At 43.1% G+C, this 22,814-nt stretch overlaps 1 protein-coding gene across 2 annotated transcripts in view; it reads left to right on the top strand.

Moving 5' to 3' along the window:
- Positions 1-22,814, top strand: part of Snx25 (sorting nexin 25) — a 118,484-nt gene that overhangs the window by 42,151 nt on the left and 53,519 nt on the right. For both annotated transcript variants that reach the window (XM_052162151.1, XM_052162150.1), the window contains exon 6: positions 19,379-19,449. In XM_052162151.1, coding sequence (XP_052018111.1) covers positions 19,379-19,449 — 71 coding nt within the window. The remainder of the gene's footprint in view (positions 1-19,378; positions 19,450-22,814) is intronic.

Here is a 22,814-nt window from a genome sequence, read left to right as displayed (position 1 = left end):
CTCCTTCTCCTGCTCCAGTTCCTGCTCCTGTCTCCCTGCATGACTGCTCCTGCTCCTGCTCCTTCTGCTCCAGTTCCTGCTCCTGCTCCTGCTCCTGCTCCAGTTCCTGCTCCTGCTCCTTCTCCTGCTCCTGCCCCTTCCCCTGCTCCAGTTCCTGCTCCTGCTCCTGCTCCAGTTCCTGCTCCTGCTCCTTTTCCTGCTCCTGCTCCTTCTCCTGCTCCTGTCTCCCTTCATGACTGCTCCTGCTCCTGCCATTCCCTTTGCTTTCTCATCTCCCACCCAGGTCCTTCCCTCCCTCTGTCTTTCATGACTATTTCTTCCCTCTTCTAACTGAGATTCAAGTGTCCTTACTTGGGCCTTCCTTCTTGTTTGGGTATGTGGGGTGTATCATGGGTATTGTGAATTTTTTGACTTATCAGTGAGTATATACTCTGTATATCCTTTTGGGTCTGGGTTACCTCACTCAGCATGATATTTTCTAATTCCATCCATTTGCCTGCAAAACTCATAATGTCCTTGTTTTTAATAGCTGAATAGTATTCCATTGTGTAGCTGTACCACAGTTTCTGTTTCCATTTTTCGGTTGAGGGACATCTGGGTTTCTTCTAGTTTCTGGCTATTATAAATAAGGCTGCTTTGAACATAGTGGAGCACATGTCCTTGTTGCATGGTGGGGCATCTTTTGGGTATATGCCTAGGAGTGGTACAGCTGGATCTTCAGGTGGAACTATTTCCAATTTTCTGAGAAACCACTATATTGATTTTCAGAGTGGTTGTACAAGTTTGCAATCCCACCAGTGATGGAGGAGTGTTCCCCTTTCTCCACATTCTCACTGCTGTCACTTGAGGGTTTGATCTTAGACATTCTGACTGGTGTGAGGTGGAATCTCAGGGTCCTTTTGGTTTGCATTTCCTTGATGACTAAGAATGTTGAACATTTCTTTAAGTGCTTCTCAGCAATTTGAGATTCTTTTGTTGAGAATTCTCTGGTTAGCTCTGTATACAGTATTTTGATTGGGTTATTTGGTTTTTTGGAGTCTAATTTCTTGAGTTTTTTTAAATATATTTTGGATATTAGCCTTCTGTCATATGTAGGGTTAGTGAAGATCTTTTCCCAATCTGTATGCTGACATTTTGTCCTATTGACAGTGTCCTTTATCTTACAGAAGCTTTTCAATTTCATGAGGTACCATTTATTAATTCTTGACCTTAGTGTCAGAGTCATTGATATTCTGTTCAGGAAATTTTCTCCTGTATCAGTGCATTCAAGGCTATTTCTCACTTTCTCTTCTAGTAGACTCATGGAAACTGAATTACTGTCTACTCAATGATCACTAACTAGATCAGGGAAGAAATAAAGAATTCAATGAAAATGAAGGTACAACATATCTTAAAGATGCTCTCCCTGTTCCGTTTTATGGTTTTGGCTTATGGGACACTATGAAAGCAGTGCTAAGAGGAAAGTTCATAGTACTAAGTGCCGTCATAAATTTCAGAGCTCTCATACTAATGAATTAAAAGTACATCTGAAGGCTATAGAAAAAGAAAAAAATCAAACACAGGAGGAGGAGACTACAAAAAATAGTGAAAATGGGGGATGAAATTGTTCAATTAGAAACAAAGAGGATGATACAAAGGATCAACGAAATCAAGAGCTAGTTTTTTTTTTAGAAAAGCAACAAGATACACAAGGCCATAGCCAAACTAACTAAAAGGCAGAGAGACAGTACTTGAACTAACAGAATCAGAAATTAAAAAGGGAGATGTAACAACGGACACTGAGGAAATTCAAAGAATCATTGAGCCTGTATTCCACAAAATTGGAAAATTTAAATGAAACTGATGATTTTCTAGACAGATACAACTTACCAAAGCTAAATCACAGTTCGGTAAACCATCTGAATAGTCGTAGAACCCCTAAGGAAATAGATGTAGTCATTAAAAAATCTCCCAATCAAAAAAGCCCTGAGCCAGATGGTTTTAGTGGAGAATTCTACCAGACTTTCAAAGAGCTAATGCCAGTACCCCTCAAATTATTCCACAAAACAGAAACAGAAGAAATACTGCCGAACCCATTCTGTTTAGGCCCCAGTCATCCTGAACTACACAGAAACTCAACAAAGAAAGAGAATTTCAGCAGGGCAGTGGTGGCGCACGCCTTTAATCCTAGCACTTGGGAGGTAGAGGCAGGCAGATTTCTGAGTTGGAGGCCAGCCTGGTCTACAGTGTGAGTTCCAGGACAGCCAGGGCTGTACAGAGAAACCCTGTTTAAAAAAAAAAAACAAAACAAAAAAAAAATGAATGAATGAATGAATAAATGAATAAAAATAAAAAGAGAGAGAATTCCAGGGGGCTGGAGAGACTGCTCTTCCACAGTGTATTGTATTAATAACCAGAGAGAGAGAGAGAAAGAGAGAGAGAGAGAGAGAGAGAGAGAGAGAGAGAGAGAGAGAGAGAGAATCGGATCTTTAAAAGAAAGAAAATTTCAAACCAACTTCTCTTATGAATATTGATGCAGAAATACTCAGTAAAATATTTGCAAACAGAATCCAAGAACACATCAAAGACGTCATCCACCATGAGTAAGTAGACTGTATCTCAGGGATGAAGGGGTAGTTTAGTATAGGAAAATCCATCAACGTAGTCCACCATGTAAGCAAATTGAGAAAAAGAAAACCACATGATCATCTCACTAAATGTTCTTGATAAAATGTAAACATAAAACAATGTTTGATAAAATCCAACAGACTTTCATGATAAAAGTCTTGGAGAGAGCAGGGATACAAGGGACATACCTAAACACAGTAAAGGCAATCAATATACAGCAAGCAAATAGCCAACATCAAAATAAAAGGAGAGAAACTTAAAGCAATTTCAGTATAATCAGGGACAAGAGGAGGCTGTCTACTCTCCCCATATCTATTCACTATAGTACTTGAAGTCCTAGCTAGAACAATAAAAACTAAAGTAGACCAAGGGGATGCATACTGGAAAGGAAGGAGTCAAAGTATTCCTATTGGCAGATATGATAGTATACATAAGTGACCTCAAAAAGTCTACCACTATCGCGCCCAGCCTTGACCCGCAAGGAAAGACACGACACGACCAGGTTCTTCTCTGCAACGCTTTATTCAGGATCTTTGCTTTCTTCTCTTACTGGAGGCCCCCAACCTTCTCTGTGCCGCCCTTATATAGCCATCCAGCCCCGTCTGCAGTAGATAGATAGTGCGCCGCTTCCTGATAGGTGAACTAAGTGAATTCTTCATTAGCGTATATGTGCAATAACATACACAGCACACTGCGCATGCACTAAAGTTGTTTACCACCAGAGAGCTGCATCCGGTCGGCGCCATCTTGTAATGGCAATGATCAAAGGTGGCTTACCACATACCACAGATAATAATCTTGGGGGCAGATAATAGTGATATACAAAGGGGCTAGGAAATGGTTCAGTGAGTAAAATGCTTAGTATACATGTGAGAGAATTGGGGGTTGGGTCCCCAGCACCCATATAAAATCTGGGTGGCCATGGCAGCTGGGCTGAAGTCTCAGCAGCAGAGAGCAGAGACTGGGAATTGTTAAGCAGGCAGGAGAGCCAGGTTATCCACAGTGATGAGAGAGCGCAATTGAGAAGAAGAACCTGACATCAACCTTGGGCCTCCACATGAAGATAGGTACACATGTGCTCCCATATCTATGGACATACAGATAGACAAACATATACCTAGCATACACATAGGAAAATGTATGCATGAAAATGCCACAGAGAAAACAATTTTGAATGATAGTTAAAATTTAATTTAAAAATCATTTTTTTAATTTATTTAGCTTTTCTTGAAGAATCTGCTGTGGGGACACGGGAATCCAGAATAGTTTCTAGTCCCTTCAGCAGGCTTGGCAAAGCATGATGGGAGAAAACACCATTGCAGGCATTTTTCTTAATGATAGTCGCATGCATCAAGAGTTACCTTTAGAATGTTTGCAGAAATACCCAATTTCTTCTCCTGGCACTATGACGTAGCTCTTTGGGCTTTGTTGCACAGGATTTCAGTCAGTTCTGTCTGATGTGTGCCGGGGTATCTTCTGTCTGAGGATCTAAGCTTATCCTAGGAGCAGCAATGACTAACCTTTATTCTCTGTCTTGTACAGCTGATCTGCAAAGACCCCTAGATGACTGTTAGAGCAGTGTACTGCTAGTTTTGTGTGTCAGCTTGACCCAGGCTGGAGTTATCACAGAGAAAGGAGCTTCAGTTGGGGAAGTGCCTCCATGAGATCCAACTGTGGGGCATTTTCTCAATTAGTGATCAAGGGGGAGGGCGCCTTGTGGGTGGTTCCATCTCTGGGCTGGTGTTTGCTGAGCAAACCAGGGGAAGCAAGCCAGTAAGGAACATCCCTCCATGGCCTCTGCATCAGCTCCTGCTTCCTGACCTGCTTGAGTTCCAGTCCTGACTTCCTTTAGTGATGAACTGCAACGTGGAAGTGTAAGCTCAATAAACCCTTTCCTCCCCAACTTGCTTCTTGGTCATGATGTTTGGAATAGAAACCCTTATTAAGACAAGCAGTGACCTCTCCCTTTGCTTCAAAATGTATATAATGCTATACACATAATCTTTCTATTGGTTAATTTCTGTCTGATATAAAATTTCTCTCTACTTGAGCATGTCTGCTCACTGTTGCTGGCTGTCCAAATCTCTGCTCATTAGGTGCTTGTCTAGTTGGCAGTGCTGAGACTTACTGACCTGCAAACCCTAATGGAGCTGCTTTCTTTGATCATAATCGGAACACTTCAGCTGTCTTCTGGTACATTAGAGCACTCTGCTGTCTGACTTTATTAGTGTTTAGGCCACTGTATAAAACCTACTCTCCTCCAAACTAAAGAACACTGCCTCAGGCAGGGAGTGCACTCTATGAAGGCTAAGCAACTGATGAAATAATTTAGTTTTATATATCACATATTTGGGAGATGAGGCATATTTTCTAAAGGAAATAAAATCATTTTATTCTTTTAGGCTGCATGCATTTAAAACATGGAGTAAACCCCTTGAGGACGATATGTATAGTTTGGGAATAATTTGGTTATTTTCTGTGTTAGTATTAGATGCTTTCACGATGTTATTAGAATTTTCCCATGAAATTATTAGAGTTAGAAACACTTCTTTCCAGGTCACTGAACTAGTAAACTTGAACGCTGGCTGTATTCCAGACTCATCTGAGCGTTACTAAAACCCCTCTGTCCTTAGAGCTGCTTCCTTCCCATGTCCTCTAGGGCCCTGGGATCTGAAGTGATGATGCTGTGGTCATACTGGGGTGGGACTGAACTTTTCATAGTTTTCTAGCAGTGACAATCAGTTCTGCTAACTATAGGAACCAAGCGTGTGGAAGACATCTCAGCCGCAGGATGCTAGGAAACAATGCATTGTTTTCCCACTGCCGCTGTCAGAGGTGAGATGCCGCAGCCCAGGATCCAAGCCCGAGCTCAGAATAATGCAGGTGTAGTCATTAGCGAAGCTCAACGATCAGGACCATACCAGGAAAGCAGCTGACCATTCCTGTATTTTGAAGATTAACTGGAGTCCAAGCACACAGTAAGGGAGAAGTGAGAGGCTCTGCCCTTAAAGAACCTTCAGCAAAGGAAAGGACAGGTTGTGCCCTGGACAGCATCCAGTGCTGTCTGTGTTGGTAATTCTCCAGGGAATTTGTAGACTGTACTCTAATGAAATATATTTGTTCCTCAATAGAAAAATGCAGATACCCAGGCTTTATGCCAGGAAATTATGTACTTGGTTTGGCTCTTGTTCCTGGGATAGAACAATACCCGAAATAAGCAGTTGAAAGGAGGAAAGATTTGCTTTGCTTCAGTTTTAGTCAGTGGCCCTTTGGCTCTGTCGCGTTCAGTAGTGCTTGGTCAATCAGAACATTAGGGCCCAGAGCCCGTGGTGGAGCACAGCTGCTCACCCCTGGCAGGCAGGAAATGGTGTGGAGAGCCAGGGACAAGGAATGCTCTTCAGCAGCATGGCCCTGGTGACCTTCTGCTCCAACCAAGTCCCATGTCCTAGTGACAGACAGCGGCTGCAGCAGCCCATTGCTGAAGCTCTGGACTTGAGAATACAGCCTCTGCTCCTCAGCACCATCATCGGGAGACCGAGCCACAGGAGTCTCCTGGGCTCTTTCATATTTAAGGCATAATGGAGAAGAATGGGACCTGAGGATTTTAGAAAGCTCCCCAGTAACCACAGCTCATATTGATAATATTACATAGCATATATTCCCACACGCTGCCAATCTGACTTTTTGGCTAGACGTCATAGTATGTGACTCAGTGTACTCCAACTCTTTGAAAACAGTTTGGGTGTATAACTCTGTCAAGGTGAGTATTTGTCTTAATTAGGGCCATTGCTGCTGTGATGAAATACCATGACCAAAGCAACTTGGGGAGGAAACGGTTTAATCAGCTTACACTGCCACATCACAGTTTGTCAGGACAGAAACTCAAGCAGAGCAGGAACCTGGAGGCAGGAGCAGTCAGGGAGGAGTGCTGGTTACTGGCTTGCTCAGGCTCAGCCTGTTTTATAAAATTAATTAATTAATATTCCAAATGCTGCTCCCCTCCTGGCCCCTCCCACACAGACTTCCTCTCCCCTCCCCCTCCCCCTTTCCTCTGAAAGGATGCTCCCCTTTCCCCCCCCCCCCCAGGGTATTCCCTAACCCTAGCACATCAAGTCTCTGCCACATTAGGCACCCCCTTTCCCGCTGAAGCCAGACAAGGCAGCCACGAAGACTGGGCTGCCTGTCATATTCCTGCTCATATATGTTCTTTGGTTGGTACCTCAGACTCTGAGAACTCCCAAGGGTCCAGATTTGTTGTCTGTGCTGGTTTTCTTATGGGGTTCCCATCCCTTTCAGTGCCTTCAATCTTCCTGACTCTTCCATCAGTGTCCCTGACCTCTGTCTAATTTTGGCTATGGGTAACTGCATCTGTTTCAGTCCACTGCTGGGTGGAGCCGCTCAGAGACAGTTATGCTAGGTTCTGTCAGCAAGCAAACCAGAGTTTCATTAATGATGTCAGGGACTGGTCTATGGGATGAGCTTCAAGTTGGGCCAGTGATTGGTTGGTCCTTCCTTCTGTCTCTTTTTCATCTTTGTCTCTGCATTTCTTTTAGAGAGGACAAATTCTGGTTTGGAAGTTTTATGGGTGGGTTGGTGTTCCTCTTCTTCCTGGGGGTTGTGCTGATCAGCTTGTTTTTTTATAGACCCCAGGACCACTCCCAGGGGTGGTTCCACCCACAATGAGCAAGGCCTTCTCACATGAGCCATTACTTACAAAAATGCCCTACAGGCTTGGCTACAGCCTGATCTTAAAGGAGGCACGTTTCTCAGTTGAAGCTCTCTCCTCTCTGATGACTCTGACTTGTGTCAATTTAACATAAAACCAGCCAGTATTGTCTGGACATGGCTTCTTACCGTGTTTATTGTGGTGGAACAAAGGTGTCTTTATTACTGAACTTTTAGGTAGGTTTGTTTAACTCTGCGAATAAACTCTTCATTTGGGCTAGAATATACATTAAGGTGAGGGACTGTTCTGTGTTGTAAAATATTTAGCATCCTGGCTGACTGGTACTCAGTGGATGCCAGGGGTACACCGCAGCTGTAACAACTAAAAATGTCTGTGGGCATTGCCAAGCGATCCCTTGGCTGAGAGTTACTGGCTTAACGGCATGAATAAGTTATTACTAGATGGGATTAGATTCAACTCCAAATCCAAGGAACCCAACCAGATGATGATGACTTTCACAGCTTCAAGGCACACTTGACAACCAACATTTCTGAATGTAAAGGCATACAGTGCAATTAGCATGCTAAGTTATGAAATGAGTGTCACCGTAGCTACTACTATCCATCACTTCACAGTGTATTTTTTGTGGTGAGAGCACATAGGGTTGATTCTGTAAGATGGCGTTAATGACTGTAAACATCCGGTGTTGAACCTTAGCACTCCACAACGTACTTACCCACTGTAACTGGATTCTGTCATGATTTGACTGCATCCGGCTCTCCTGCACTCTCATCCCCAAGAGCCACCGTCTGTCCTCTGCTTTTATGAGTATAATGTGTGTGCGCATGTGCACACACATGCATATGTGTTAGAGAGCCCAGAGCTTAGCTTGGGTGTCTTCTTCTTACCTAAGCAGGGTCTCTTGTTGTCTTAGTTATGGTTTTATGGCTGTGCAGAGACACCATGACAAAGGCAAGTCTTATAAAGGAAAGCATTTAATTGGGGCTGGCTTACAGGTTCATCATGGGGGCAGCTTGGGAATATCCAGGTAGACATGATGCTAGAGAGGAGCTGAGAGTTCTGCATCTTACCTTCAGGCAGCAAGGAGGAGATATCTGTATGTAGCTTGAGCATTGGAGACCTCAAAGCTCGCCCCCACAATGACACATTTTCTCCATCAAGACTACACCTATTCTAACAAGGCCATACCTCCTAATAATGCCACTCCCCGTGGGCCAAGCATTCAGGCACACATGGGGACCATACCTATTGTAACTAGCACATTCACTCTAAACCTGACGCTTAGCAGTTGGCTGACCTCACTGGTGAGCGAGCCTGCAGGAACCTCCCAAGTCCCCCTTCCAGGCTCCCAGCTTTGTCATAACAAGGCCACACTGCCCCATCTGGCTCCTGCTAGAGACCCAAACTTAGGGCCTTCGGCTTGGGAAACAAACACGTGACCCATGGGGCCATCCTCTAGCCCAAGTCTGACTTTACTGTTTCACTTCAATAGGCAGGTCATGCAGTGCTTGTCTGTGTTTGCTGTATTTCATTTTAGCAGTGTCTTCCAAGTTCCTCTGTTGTTACTACTTAAAAGCTCACTTGCATAAAAGGCATTGGGGATGCTATAGGGCTCCACCTGCCGTAGCTCTCAGCCTCCTCCCAAGCCAGCGCCTTCCCATCATCAGCCGTCATCGGGGCAGCTCAGAGGTTTCTTCATTGTCCAGAGTGACAGCAACCACATCCTACTTCCAGGGACAGGCGAAAGGCAAGGATGTAAGGTGGGACATGTTTGCCTTAAAGAAACTTCTGGAAGCTACTATATGACATTTCTGTGTATATTATTTATATTTGGCTAAAATATCTTATGTTGCATAGCCATTGACCAAACTTTTTTAGATGGCAGGATTTATTATTAAGGAGTAAAGAATGGATATGATATAAGCAGTTAGCTATTTGTGCTACCATATCATATGCTTATAATTCAGTAAGACAGAATAGCTGTTTTTCATGATAGCATTAGAACAATACTACTTTTCAGAACTGGACATTTGCCAAACTTAAAGATATTGGAAACAAATGCTCACAAAAGGAGAAGCTTTGCTGTTTAATCTAGCATGTGTCTACTGTCTACCATGCCATTCAGCACAGTGCTGTGCTCCTCCTTATAAACATCATCTTATCTGGTTGGTATAGCCATCTAAATCAGGGAATATCATTCCCATTCCATGGTTTAAGGAAGTAAGGTGATCTACCTATCTCAGCCAAGATCATGTCATCAGTAAATGGTGCTAGGGTCTGACTTTAAATTCTGTATTAAAGCCTTGGGACTTAGAAGCAGGTAGGTAGAAAGCATTAATGACTAGGCTCCAGCTCCCAGGTCACTGTGTCTTCCCTGCCACTGATCCGATCTGTTAAGGGAGCAGTGCTGCCTGTTGTTAAGATAGCAGTAGATGCTAGATCCTCCTCGGCCTTGAAGCTCATCGCTGCTGTGGCTTCACTGACTGCCGACTCTGTGTCTTTAGGCTTTTGGGTTTCAGTTGCAGACTTATTTCTGGACCCTTATTTAGAGAGCAGGTGGAGATTGAAACAGTTTGTATGGAGAATACTTTAGACTGAAATGCTTAACTTTATGGAGATGGAAGATTATCTTAGAGAAGAAAAACTTATTTATCCACTGTATACTGAGATTTAGGTGGTGTTCTCCCTCATTAATGGGCTAGGGCATAATGGATGCCTGACTTCTGAAGTCAGAATTTATGACAGAATGGAGCTGCTACTTTCTTTTTGTATGCTAGGAGCATGTTCTTTTTTTTTTTTTAATCTCTTAATTGTTTTTGGTGCTTGTATTAGGTACTTTTGAATCATTATGATAAAAAATACTTGAGAGAAACAAGGGAGAAGAGCTTTCCTCTAGCTTGTTGAGGAATTTCATGATGTCAGCTAAGTGTCTCCATGATGATGGTCAGAGCTTGTGACATTTTGATAACTCAGGGAACAGGGGTACTAGCTGGTCCCAGAGCTGGAGATTTAGGTTCAGAAACCCCTCCTAGTGACCTAATTCTACAGTCCCGGGTCTCACTTCTAAGGCTCCGACACCTTCAGAATAGTGCCACAAATTGGGGTCCAAGCACTCTCAATATGAGCCTTTGGGGGTTATTTCAGCTTCTAACTGCAGCTTGGCATGCATATATGAAGATAATGTATTAAATTATTTAAGCTACATGCTTTTATAAAGAACATAAAGTATTTGAACATAATGTGTTTGAACAATGATTCTCAAAATATATTGTGAATTATGAGTAATACAATAAGATTACCTTGTAAAGACACATACAAGAAGAGATTGCGCATAGCTCAAGACAGACCAATAGAGCATGTTAGAAATCAATAAGCAGGCATAACCTGCTAAGCAAAAGACTAGTGTGGGTGGCAAGGAAATGAAAAACCAGAATGGTGAATTTATAACAATTTTTATGAAAAGAATAAATGAGCATAAATTTAGTCTTTAGAAACCGCAGGAAGATAAGAGATTTCTTAGGAAAATATGTTTTGAAAATCTTTTCATTTTCTATAAAGTAGAAACACAGGTCTTCAGAACACAGTGCCTTCTGTTGGTGTCTTAAACGGTAGAGGACACCAGTGGGAGCTGAGCGTGTCTGAAGATACACTCACTGGGGAAATGGAGGTGTGTGGTAGTGGGGGGTGGGGAGCTGGGGGTAGCCGCTGGAAAGTACCAGATGCCAGGAAAGCAAGAGGCTCCCAGGACCCAACAGGGATGACAGTAGCTGATATACCCGTGAAGGGGAGGGAAAGCCTGTAGAAACCATATCCAGGGAATAGGCACGGCTCCCAGTTGAGGGACTGGGCCACCCACCCACCTCAAAAATTTTAATGGTTCCTGTCTGAAGGAAATGCAGGGACAAAGAGTGGAGTAGAGACTGAAGGAAAGGCCATCCAGAGACTGCCCCACCTCTGCATCTAGTCCATCTGCAGACACCAAACCCAGACACTGCTGCTGATGCCAGGAAGCTCTTGCTGACAGGATCCTGCTATAGCTGTCCCCTGAGAGACTCTGTCAGAGCCTGACCAATACAGATGTGGATGCACACATCAGACTGAGCACTGGGACTCCAATGGAGGAGTTAGGGGAAGGACTGAGGGAGTTGAAAGGGTTTGCAACCCCATAGAAAGAACAACAGAATCAACCAGCCAGACACCCCAGAGCTCCCAGGGACTAAACCACCAACCAAAGAGTACACATGGAGGGACCCAGGGCTCCAGCTACATATGTAGCAGAGGATGGCCTTGTCGAAGATTAATGGGAGGAAAGGCCCTTGGTCCTGTGAAGGCTTGTGGCCCCAGCTAGGGTTATGATACGGGAGTGGGTGGGTGGTGGGGAAGCACCCTCACAGAAACGGGGGTGAGGGGGTCATGGGATGGGGGTTTGAGGAGGGGAAACTAGGAAGGGGGGATAACATTTGAAATGTAAATAAATAAAATAACCAAATTTTAAAACATTAAAAAATCCCTCAAGACTGTGGTACTGCATGCCTACCACATACATGAGCTATGGTGACAGTGGCAAGTTTCAGAAACACAGGGAGCCCTCGGAGAAACTACATAGACAGCAGCAGTTGGGCTTCCGTGAGGCTAGCTGAAAGATGTCATTTTCTGTGTGTGCAGTAAATGAAGAAGGGGTAAGCATGCCTTGTCTTTTGTAGAGTCACTTTTTGTGTAGGACTGAAACCCCCTGTAGCAGAAAACTCCCCTTCCCCCTAAATCCTAACTTAGAATCTCTTCAGCCCATGCCCAGGCATGGCGCCAGTGCCACTGATAGCTGCCTTATGCAGAGAGCTTCAGACCCCGCCACTCTCAACAGAGCTCAGAGACAACGGAGGTAAAGGAGTCTCTTTGCTCTAATAATGTTGAATATTAAATACTTGATGGCATCTGCTGTTGGCTAGGGTGTCATAAGGCAATCCGTGTCTGGGGCAGATGTATACATTTTTCTGTAACGTCATTTTATTAATGTGAAAATGTGCATGCTTTTAAATTTAATTACTATGCATAATTTATCCTAAGAAAATAATCATGAGTTTGTGGACTTTTTTTTTTTAAAGTGTTGGGTTTTGTTTTGTTTTGTTTTTGTCTTGCCATTTTATTTAAAATAGAGAAAAGTTTGAAATAATCAAAATACTTAACAATAAAGGTTTATTTTTTTTAAAAAAAATGGTACATCTAATTGTGTATTACTAATGACACAAAATTGGAATATTTAAATAATGGCATCTTCTATGAATATTAACTTCCAGATTGTGCATATGTATACAGGGGATTAGGGGTTATTGTACATAGTACTTTTATTTATGCATATGTGTGTGTCTATACACATGTGTGTGTGTGAACATATCATAGGTCAGAACACAATGTTGGACCCTCTTGGAGCTGCAGTTACAGAGGGAGATAGGCTGCCAGACATAGATGCTGGTGATCACACTCAGATCTTCTATAAGCACTGCTAATCACTGAGCCGTCTCTTCGGCTAAAAGGTCCTAAAAGGACCTCTGAATTAGTGTGTCTTACAAAGCCTTATAAAGCCAAGGAAGCACTGAGTAGGAAGGAGGTTTGCCAGATGTGAGCTGAGGACACAGAGTCCTGTATGCTGTGCGTTTCTAAACTTCTTCAGTGAACACTTGTCGTTCTAGAGAAATTAAGGATTGGCTCACATTGAGAAAATGAAGTCGGTCCAGCCATTTATCAGACTCCAGAGCCATAAGGTAACAGGAAGCAGAATTTCTCCCTTGTACACACTGTAGCTGTAAAATGTCATTATGATTCCCACTCCTTGAATTTTCCTAATCACGGAGATTTTTTTTTTTTTCTCTAAAGTTCAGGCTATCAGAAACGTGATTGGAGTTGTATCAGCAGGAAGGCATGCATGCCCTGGTTTTGACTGGGGTGCAGGTCAGTTTTATATACAGAAGTACCTTTAATTTATAATTGAGATGCAGAGCTTCAGCTAAGGGGTTTCTGCACATAATGGACTGTATCTGGCGTCCCTTACTATACAGGACTGAGGTCTTTCCCAGACCTTCCACAATACTTCTGGCATGCTTTCTCTAGCCTATTGCAGTTAGAGACCTCAGTGTATAAACCTGATTCTGTTAGACTCAGGGTTAGAGAGTCTGTGGCATCAGAACTAAATACTACTTTAATTAGGAAAAAGTATGGGTACATTAAAAATCGTATATAGCTCTGACCCAGAGCATCAGTTTATCTGAATACATCATCATGGATTTCTTTCTCATATGTTTTAACTGGAATACCTTAAGCATGTTTTTCCTAGGTTTTGACAATTCTGAAAGCATCTCTTTTAAAATGTTTTGATTTTCTTAAACATTTGTCTGTGTTATTCTATTCTCCATCTTGCTAATTTTGTTTATTATTTAAATATTTACTTACTGATTTTTGAGACAGGTTCTCATTGAATGGCTTGGAACACACAATGTAGATGAGTCTGGCCTAAAACTCACAGAGATCCACCTGTCTCTGTCCCCCAAGTGCTGAGATTAGAGGTGTGTGCCACCATCCCTGGATATATCCTTGGTAGTTTTAATATAAAGTAGTATTTCAAACTACTTATCAAACTATATACCCCAAGCTAAGGTCTGTTTCATCTTCTATTGCCCCAAAACTTTCCAGCATGAGTATGCCTAGAAAACTCAAAACTAATAATTCTTTTAAGTCTGTGTAAAGAGGGCTTAATAAACGAAGTATGTTCACATACTCACACACATTCACACTCTCACACACTCATACACTCACACACACTCATACTCACACATACTCACACTCTAACACTCACACACTCATACTCACACACCATCACACACACACACCTACAACACTCATACTCTCACACATACACACACAATCACACACACTCTCAAATTCACAACACTCATACTCTCACACTCACACATACTCATACTCACACACACAATCACACACTCACAATCACATACTCTCACACACATTTCCTCATATTCACACCCACAGACTCAAACACTCACACACTCATACTCACACTCACACACTCACATTCACACATTATCTCACACTCACATTCTCTCACAAACACTCACAGACTCACACATACTCTCAAACACACATCATACACATACACTCACACTCTCACACACACATTCACACTTAGACACTCACACTCACACATACTCATACTCACATATACACTCAAACACTCACATATACACTCACTCACTGTCACATATACACTTACACACTCACACTCACATACAGTCACATACTCTCATACTCACACTTACACATATACTCACACACTCACATACTCACACAAACATACACACACTCACAGAGCGGGGAGAGGAGTGGGAACAGAGAGAGAAATGAAACAGAGAGGACACACTGATGAAATTTCATTTGGTGTGTAGGCAACTTTAAAGTCAACTTTCTAAGATTCTAGACCTACTGTGAGCAGTAGTTAGAAGGGTGATAATCTGTATGCTGCTTTGAAGTTCACTGCATTTTAAGTGCTTCAGTTCAGGGGGAAGAGTTCATAAATACCAATCTGCTCTAATTTTGTATATCCAGATTTAGTGCTTAAAATGAAAGAGGGGGTGGTGGCTACTCAGAGACGCATCTGGTGTGTCTGTGTGACAGAAGAGAGACTGTGGAAGGGTAACTGCTGGAGTTGGGAAGCCGTTGAATTTGGGTCATGGTACTTCTCTTTAAGTTTTAAATTTTCTACTATGTTTATTTATTGTGTGTGCATGCACGCACACCTGTCCTTGGGCATCTGCGGAGGTCAGAGGACGACCCAGGGGAGTCAGTTCTTTCCCTCCACGTGTGTGTCTCGGGATCAGCCTTAGTTTGCCAGGCTTGTTGGTGTGGCAGTGCCACCCCTGACTCATTTGTTTCAAAGCATGAATCACTACGAACATAAAAAGAACAAATCGTTCAGAATATTAGGTGTACCCATGAAACGTTAGAGACATTAAATATGTTCTTAGTCTAGCTCATTAATGTGTACTGCATCCCTACTGTATGCTAATACCAACCCCGGGCACAGTAGAAGGGCAGGCGCAACCCTGGGGCTTATGATTACATGCAAAGAGAAAAGTGCCCCTCTTTTTATAGACAGAGCTACAGTATTTATTAGTCTCAAAAATGTGCCAGTTTAGAAGATTTCCATGACAGGACACACAGTGACTAGACACCACATTTATTTGTTTGTTCCTGACACTCTGAGGAAGCAGACCCTTTAAACCAGCAGTGTAAAATAGTAGATGGACAGGTTCTCTTATCAGGCAAAGGTGAGCTAGGATTTGAGAGACGACAGACCTTGAAGTGCGTTCTGTGTTACGCACAGAACGTATGATAAGGCGTGAGGGAAGGCATGAGGTATATTACGTCTTATTCAATAGATCTTCCTCCTGGGAGATTGCCTTCTGAGAGGACGCAGAGCAAGAGCCAGGAGAAGCTAGTCTGGGGAGTGGCACAGAAGTTGACCTGGCTGGGGTCTGTTTCTGTTGAGGACAGAGAGCAGCTGGGTTGGTGAGAGAACAGATCCTGGTCGCTGGTAGAGGCAGCGGCAGCTGGGTGTGGGTTACCTGTGAGGACATCATGAGTGAGGAAGGGCAGGGTGAAAGTGGAGGGGAAGGGTTCCCAGAGGTGGGAGACGAGTGGACGGTTGAGCCAGTGTGCTGGCCCACAGTGAGAAGTAAGGTGACGGCTGAAGGACGAATAGGAGTGCTGTTAAAGATGTGCAGTGGACACAGAGGACAAGTCACAGGGGCTTTGAGATGATGTTTACTGACAGACTTGGTTTCTCAGACAGGGTGGCACTAGTGCAGAAACAGACAGAAGCTTAGGGATATCCGGAAGAGGGTGAAACAGAAGAGAGGAACTGTTTAGAAAAGTTTTCAAATGACTCATGGTTGTACCGTTTTAATACAGCTGCCCTCCTGTCATTCCGTTCACATTGTAGCAATCACATTTACTCACACGGTATTATGTCTGCAGTTATGAATGCACATATCATCTGCATTTGGAGAATTAAGGTCTTATAAACATTTATTTGCATGCATTTTTAAATTATAAATACTTGTGGCTGAAAGCTTTCCCTTGAGTCTGGCATATCCCCAGAGTGTCCTGCAGCAGAGCAGCCATATTGTGTTCTTTTGTGTGTCTGAAGCACAGGAAAAACAAATTTTGTTGAAAGCAGTTTTGATTATTTCTGTTCTTTTTTGAATAGAACTCCCTACAATAAACATGCAAATGATAGTTGAGGGTTGTTTTTCTTTTTTAAGCAGTTTCGGGGATCCAGTCTGTTAAATCGTTTCCTCATGTTATGCTTCAGATTAGAAGCACTGTGTGGGTGGACACCGAGGCTACTTCAGACATCCGGTTTGTGGCACTCGGGGAGGTGTATGGAGGCACACTCTGGAGGTGATCGATCAGTCGTGTGTTCCAGGAAACCTAAAATCCAGATTAAATGAAGACCATGGGTAGGGAGTGGTAGACTCTAGTTGTTCTAGGATCGTGGAAGCTTCTTGGAAACTATTTCCTCATCTATTTAGCAGCTTGCAGAACAAATCACACAAGGAGCCATTTTTGTGCTTTGCTGTTATGTGGGGGAATGACAGCAATCCCTAAGCTATTCTCTGTAATGTTCCTAGCAAGGCTTCAGCTTGGAAGGAATATACAATCAGCCTGGAGATAATTTCTATGTGTATGGAATTCTCAAAGAGCCTTCTAGTTGGAATGACATTTGGCCATGAGACAGGTTCACACACAGTGACTTATAATTAGCTGTTTATTTATTTTTTTGCCTCCTTCCCCCATCACCAATGTAGGAAACACCCTGAGGTAGTCAGTGTAGGACTGATTTGATGGCGTAGGGATGTCACTGGGGACTTAAGCTCCACATCTCTTCTCTAGCATGTGGCTTTAAGGTCCCTGAAGGGTGGAGGTGCCTCGTGTCCCTATATTCAATTGCACCCTGGCATCACACAAAGCTGAATATAAAGGAAAAGATAAAATTTGCCAGGGGCTGCTTTGTGAACTGACCACAGAGAATGCTTTTCTGGATTTGCTCCCTTTCTGACATTTTTGTTCCTCTCCTCTGTTTGAACACCGTCAGTGCTCATCCCAGTTAGCTCAGGAATTTGGGGCTAAGGATACTGCTTTCCCTGATAGAACTGTGGTTAGCTTTGGTGTCTGCCACAGTCTAGAGGTGATAGGGTGTCAGTGCTAATAACAGCTTGCCTTTGCCATGGTGAACGTCAGACATCAGTATTTATATTGTGTAGCCAAAGAAATAACAAAGGTGCAGATTGGAAGGAATCTATAAATAGCTTTAATTTTGATGAATGTGTATGTTCCTTTGATTTTGGTTGAAAAGCTGAAGAATATTTGATTTTTACTCTAAAGCCTAGCCGGTGGTTTGCTGTTTTGTTTGTTTGATGTAAAGTGGGCCCGTGAGTGTCCTGCATGTGCTCTGCCACTGGGCATTGCCACCGCTCCTCTTGTCTGGTTTCATTTTGAGATGGGTCTCACCAAACTTCCCAGGTTGGCCCACTATTCAAACATGATCCTCTTGGGTCAGGCTCCCAGATGCTCGGATCTGCGCTGCCAGGCTCGGGCAGAGTTAGTGTGTAAAGTAAGAACGAATGCTAAAAAGCGTTGTTGTGGGAAAACTCTAAACAAAATTGTAAATAGAGCATAATGAAGCTCATGACAGTTCAGTTTGGTTAAGGAAGTACCTAGTAACCACTGAGGGATTCTCAAGAACTTCACTTCTAAGTCAGGGGTAGTGGTGCACACCTTTAATCCTATCACTCAGGAGGTCAGTGGCCCTCTGTGAGTTCAAGGCCAGCCTGGTCTACATAATGAGTTCCAGGATAGCCAGGGCTACATAGTGAGACCTTGTTAACTATAAAGAAGAAAGAAGAAGGAAGAGGAGGAGGAGGAAGAAGAAGAACAACAAAGCAACAGCAATGACTTTATTTGTAAAACAACAACAATGCCAACAAAAAACAATAAAAAACAACGACTTTATTTCTAAAACCAAATTAAATATATTCAAAATAGCCACAGCCATAGGCTTGCACCTGTCTCCTAGCATGGAGACATTTCTTTATTTTCCCTGTCTGAGGTCCTCTCACAGGTGCCCTGTGTTCTAAGCTAATGGCTCTTGGCTCTCCCAGCATTAGTATTAGACAGCGTCAGGAAAATATCCATCCAGAGTTCCCCAGCAGAGCAGATGTCCTGCCATTAAAGGTCTGGAAGAATCTTATGAGAAGTAAGGAAGAAATCCAGCAGGACAGTGGCAGCAGGGCTGGAGGATTAGAGCATCAGTAGACTGTCTGACTTAGGGAGGGGTCTCCCTCTTGGAAACTCCAGCTCGGCCAGTGTGTCCTGAGGCTGCTGAGCACTGCGAATGTAGGTCAAGACATGTATACATATATATGTATATGTGTCTATTTATATTGTTAATATATAATATATAAAATATATAGAATATCACATCATATATAATGTGTACACATATATATTATATGTGTGTGCATATATATATATATACATGTATATATATGATAGAAGATGTGACTTGTCCATGTGATACAAGAGCTCCATCACAGCTACAGCCCAAATCCTAAAGATTTTAAACTTAATAGCTACATGTAACTAGTATCATCTTATTGGAAAATGAAAATTTAAGAAATAAAACCAACTGTCTCTAATTACTGGGGAAGCCTGAAAAGAAGAGTTTAACATGACCTTAAAAGTTGTACGTGATCTTTTTTCAGTCATGGGGCAGGTAGCCATGGTCTCTGTCAGAAAAGAGTGACTCTCCCATCAGGGCCTCAGAGATGATTAGCATGTGGTATAGTGTCTGATCTTTTATAGGTGTTCTGGCCATTAGGACTGTTTTGCTGAATCCTGGGGCCTCATAGTCCCTGTGCTGTTTGTTTGTTTAGCACAGACAGAGTTAAAAGGTAGCTCTGGAAACAGTATTTTCTTCCTATTGAACCTTTTCTTTCTCTCTTTTAAAATCAGGTATCAAATTGTAGTGGAAATAATCCAAGCAACTACAATTAGCAGCTTTCCCCAGCTGAAGAGGCACAAGGGTAAGAAGCAATTTGTTTTCTCCCAGTGTATGTGTGAACAGTCCGCAGTCTGCAGAGTCAGTTCTTTGTCAAATGTGGAACATTGTGATGACTTAGATTTAAAAATTTAAATCTATTAAAACAATGGTGTAATATATTGGTTCTTGGCCTTCCTAATGCTGCACACCTTTAGTACAGTTCATCATGTTGTGGTGACCCTCAAACATAACATTATTTTTTGTTGCCGACTGCAAGGGGGTCTGCCGTGGGGGAACCACGGTTTCTTGATCCAGAAAGACACAAGTCCAGTGGAAACATGACAAACTGACATGACCACAGAGGTGGTTTAAAATCTGAGTGTATTTCTCGGGTATCTCTCAAAGTCCAGTCCAGTCAACATCTCGAATTAAGCATCATATACACTTGTAAAAGGCTAGCTAGGCTTTCTCGGGCAATACAGGGTGTTTACCCAAAGTCCAGGGTCCATGTGGCTAAACTGCTTCTTCATCTTGGTCTTGATGTCGTGCTGGCCTGGGAGCTGAAGAAGGATGGTTCTTGTACTTAGCTTCCTGGCGTTCTCGTGCCTAGCCTCCTGGCAAAAATGGCGACATTGTAGAACTTGAGATGCTGTCTTGCTTGCGCTGTCTTTTAAGAGTCCTTTTGCCTAGTCTGCCGGTTGCATTCTTCTCTGTGCCATGCTTGGGGCCATCGTGGGCCCTGGGCGATCAGCTAGCAGTCTCTAGCCTCTAGCCTGGTAAAGCTAACTGACTGTAGCTAGATGAATTAACTAACTCATTCTTCCTCCGAGTGACTCTCAGGTAGAGAGAATCTGTTGTCTCTCTCTGTAAATCAAAAGTATCTACTGTCTCTCTGTCTGCCTCTCTGAAATTCTCTCTCTCTCTCTCTCTCTCTCTCTCTCTCTCTCTCTCTCTCTCTCTCCCTCTCCCTCTCCCCCCCCCTCCCTCCCTCCCTCCCTCCCTCCCTCCCTCCCTGTGACTCTCTCTCTGTGACTCAATTTAGTCTCTCTGAGTTAGTAAGTATAAACTGTATCCTGAATCCCTGAATCACACCTGGTTAAACTAAGAAAAGTTGTTTTCCTTAAGGGCTCCCTGCGTGAGGCCTGTAACACAAAAGGCCAATTTCTCATAAAGCTTCCCTTGCTATTCAGGTGGGCCTGAGATAGCCTGTCTGCAAGCAAAATCAAGAGCCAACAGGCGGAACTAGATTAACTTGTGGGGGGAGGTAGCTAGGGACCAACTCAAATGTAAATTCTACCTTGCCCAAATACTCATCTTTTTGGCAGGGACCTAGTAAGATTTTTCAGATGTAAATATCTTTAGTCTGGGCTATTGTTTGGAAACTATCTGCCCTGAAAGGTAGTAGCTAGAACCTGTGACTGGAATTTCTGGAATGCATTTTTTACCATAATAACATAAATGGTTGAAGCAAAGCAAAGTAGAATTATTTGTTATATAATGGATTTTATATATCTATATTTGCTTGGTTAGGCCATGTCTCGGCTATAAGGAAATAAGAGAGTTTAAGAAATTGCCAAGTGAGATTTATCTGCTTCTAAATATATGGGGAGGTCCATTATTCCCAGGAGACATTTTTTCTGCCTCTGTCTGTAAAATATCATATCTACAGACTTCACTGGGCTACCGTGACAATTTTTGGTACTGCTTTATATGTAATTTTGCTACTGTTATGAATATAAACATCTGATAGGCAGGATGCCTGATATGCAATCCCTGTAAAAGGGTCATTCAACCCTCAAAGGGATTGTGGCCCACAGGTCTAATATCATTAAAGAAAGTAAAATTAATCTTATCCTGACAAATATCTGTTCTCTCTCTCTCTCTCTCTCTCTCTCTCTCTCTCTCTCTCTCTCTGTGTGTGTGTGTGTGTGTGTGTGTGTGTGTATACGTGCACATACATATTGAGGCTGGAGGACAGATTTGAGCATCATTAGGTACTTTCTGCCTTTTGGGGTAGGGTAAGGGTAGGAAGGGCTTTTTCCTGTCCTGGAACTTACCAAGTTGCTAGCTGCTTGGCCTGCATGATCCCAGGACCCACCTGTCTTTGCTCCAATGGTGATGGGATTACAAGCCCACACCACCAGCCCAGCCTTTCTCCAGCGATCCTGGTAGGTTAGTGGTTTGGTTCATGTAGTCTTGTCCATCAGGTAAGTGTTTAGATGGTTAAGAATTTCTTCTTTTTATACTTGTGTTTTAGGTTTTTGAAGAGCAGGTATGTATGCTCCATCATTTTGCCTTTTATTTATCTTGAGATGAAGTAGGTTCTCCCCAAGCTTAACCTGGGGAGGGAAGGGCTAGGAGGACAGCTTTCTGCTCCTTACAGCTGGCCTGCTGCTCCCACATTTCCCCCTTCCTTCTTTTGTATATGAAGTTGGAGGACATGTTAATATCTACAGCACAGAATTTGCTATACACTGGAAAACCTCATTTTTATCTGGAAGAATAGATTTCTAAAAAACCTCCCAGATCTGTTCAAATCCCTGCCAGGTAGTAGTATGCTAAAAGAATGAATAAGTATTGGGGCAGAGACTTTAAAACATGCTGTTGTCCCAGTTTCCAGTTAGTGCAAAGGCAAGAAGCTTGGCTTAAGGACTTTGACTTGTTCCTTCCAGTCACTCCCAGAAAGTAGGAGCTCTGTGCAAAGGAAGGAAGGAGGTGCAGATGAGGAAGTACATAGGTTCTTGACCTCAGCCCCTAAGGAAGACCTCACACACACAGTGTGAGAGTCTTGCTGAGTGCCCCTCAGTGGTAACAGTGCCGCAGTGAAGCAAGTCTCTTACTGAGCTGGGAAGTCAAACACTAAAAAGCCACAAATATTTGAAGAGGTGGTGAGTGCTTTGGAGAGCAGTGTGACTGGAGATGAGTTGGGTGGGAGGAGATGTAGCTGGAGCAGACGCTGGTTTGATCTTTAGCAGTAGCACAGAAGATATCAGGGTGAACTGTGGGGGGCATTGGCCAGGGACGTGAATGCCCTCTGAACAGAGGGCAAAAGTAACCCTTAAGGCTGAATGAAGCTTGGCAGTCTGTCTGAGGAAGCTGCTATTGATCGAAAGAGGCAAGCTGCAGGCAAACAGCCAGGCGCAAGCTTACCAAGGCTCTGTAACCATCATGAAGGGCCTTGCTGGTGCTGGAGAGACTTGGCCTTTACTCTGAAAGAGGAGAAAGTCTTGCCTTTGGAACCTGTGATAACAGAACCTGTAAGGAGATTGGTTGTGTTCCTTATTCTTCTTGTTCCTGCAGGGAAGGTGCCTTACTCCCAGACAGCTTGACTGACGTTTTTAAAGAAGGTGCTAGATGTGGTCTTTCTCACCACCCTCATCTTTTCTGTGAATTCCTTGTTGCTATAAG

This window comes from Apodemus sylvaticus, chromosome 18, assembly GCF_947179515.1.
Source record: "Apodemus sylvaticus chromosome 18, mApoSyl1.1, whole genome shotgun sequence".
NCBI lineage: Eukaryota > Metazoa > Chordata > Mammalia > Rodentia > Muridae > Apodemus > Apodemus sylvaticus.
This window is presented reverse-complemented; position numbering and strand designations above follow the sequence as displayed.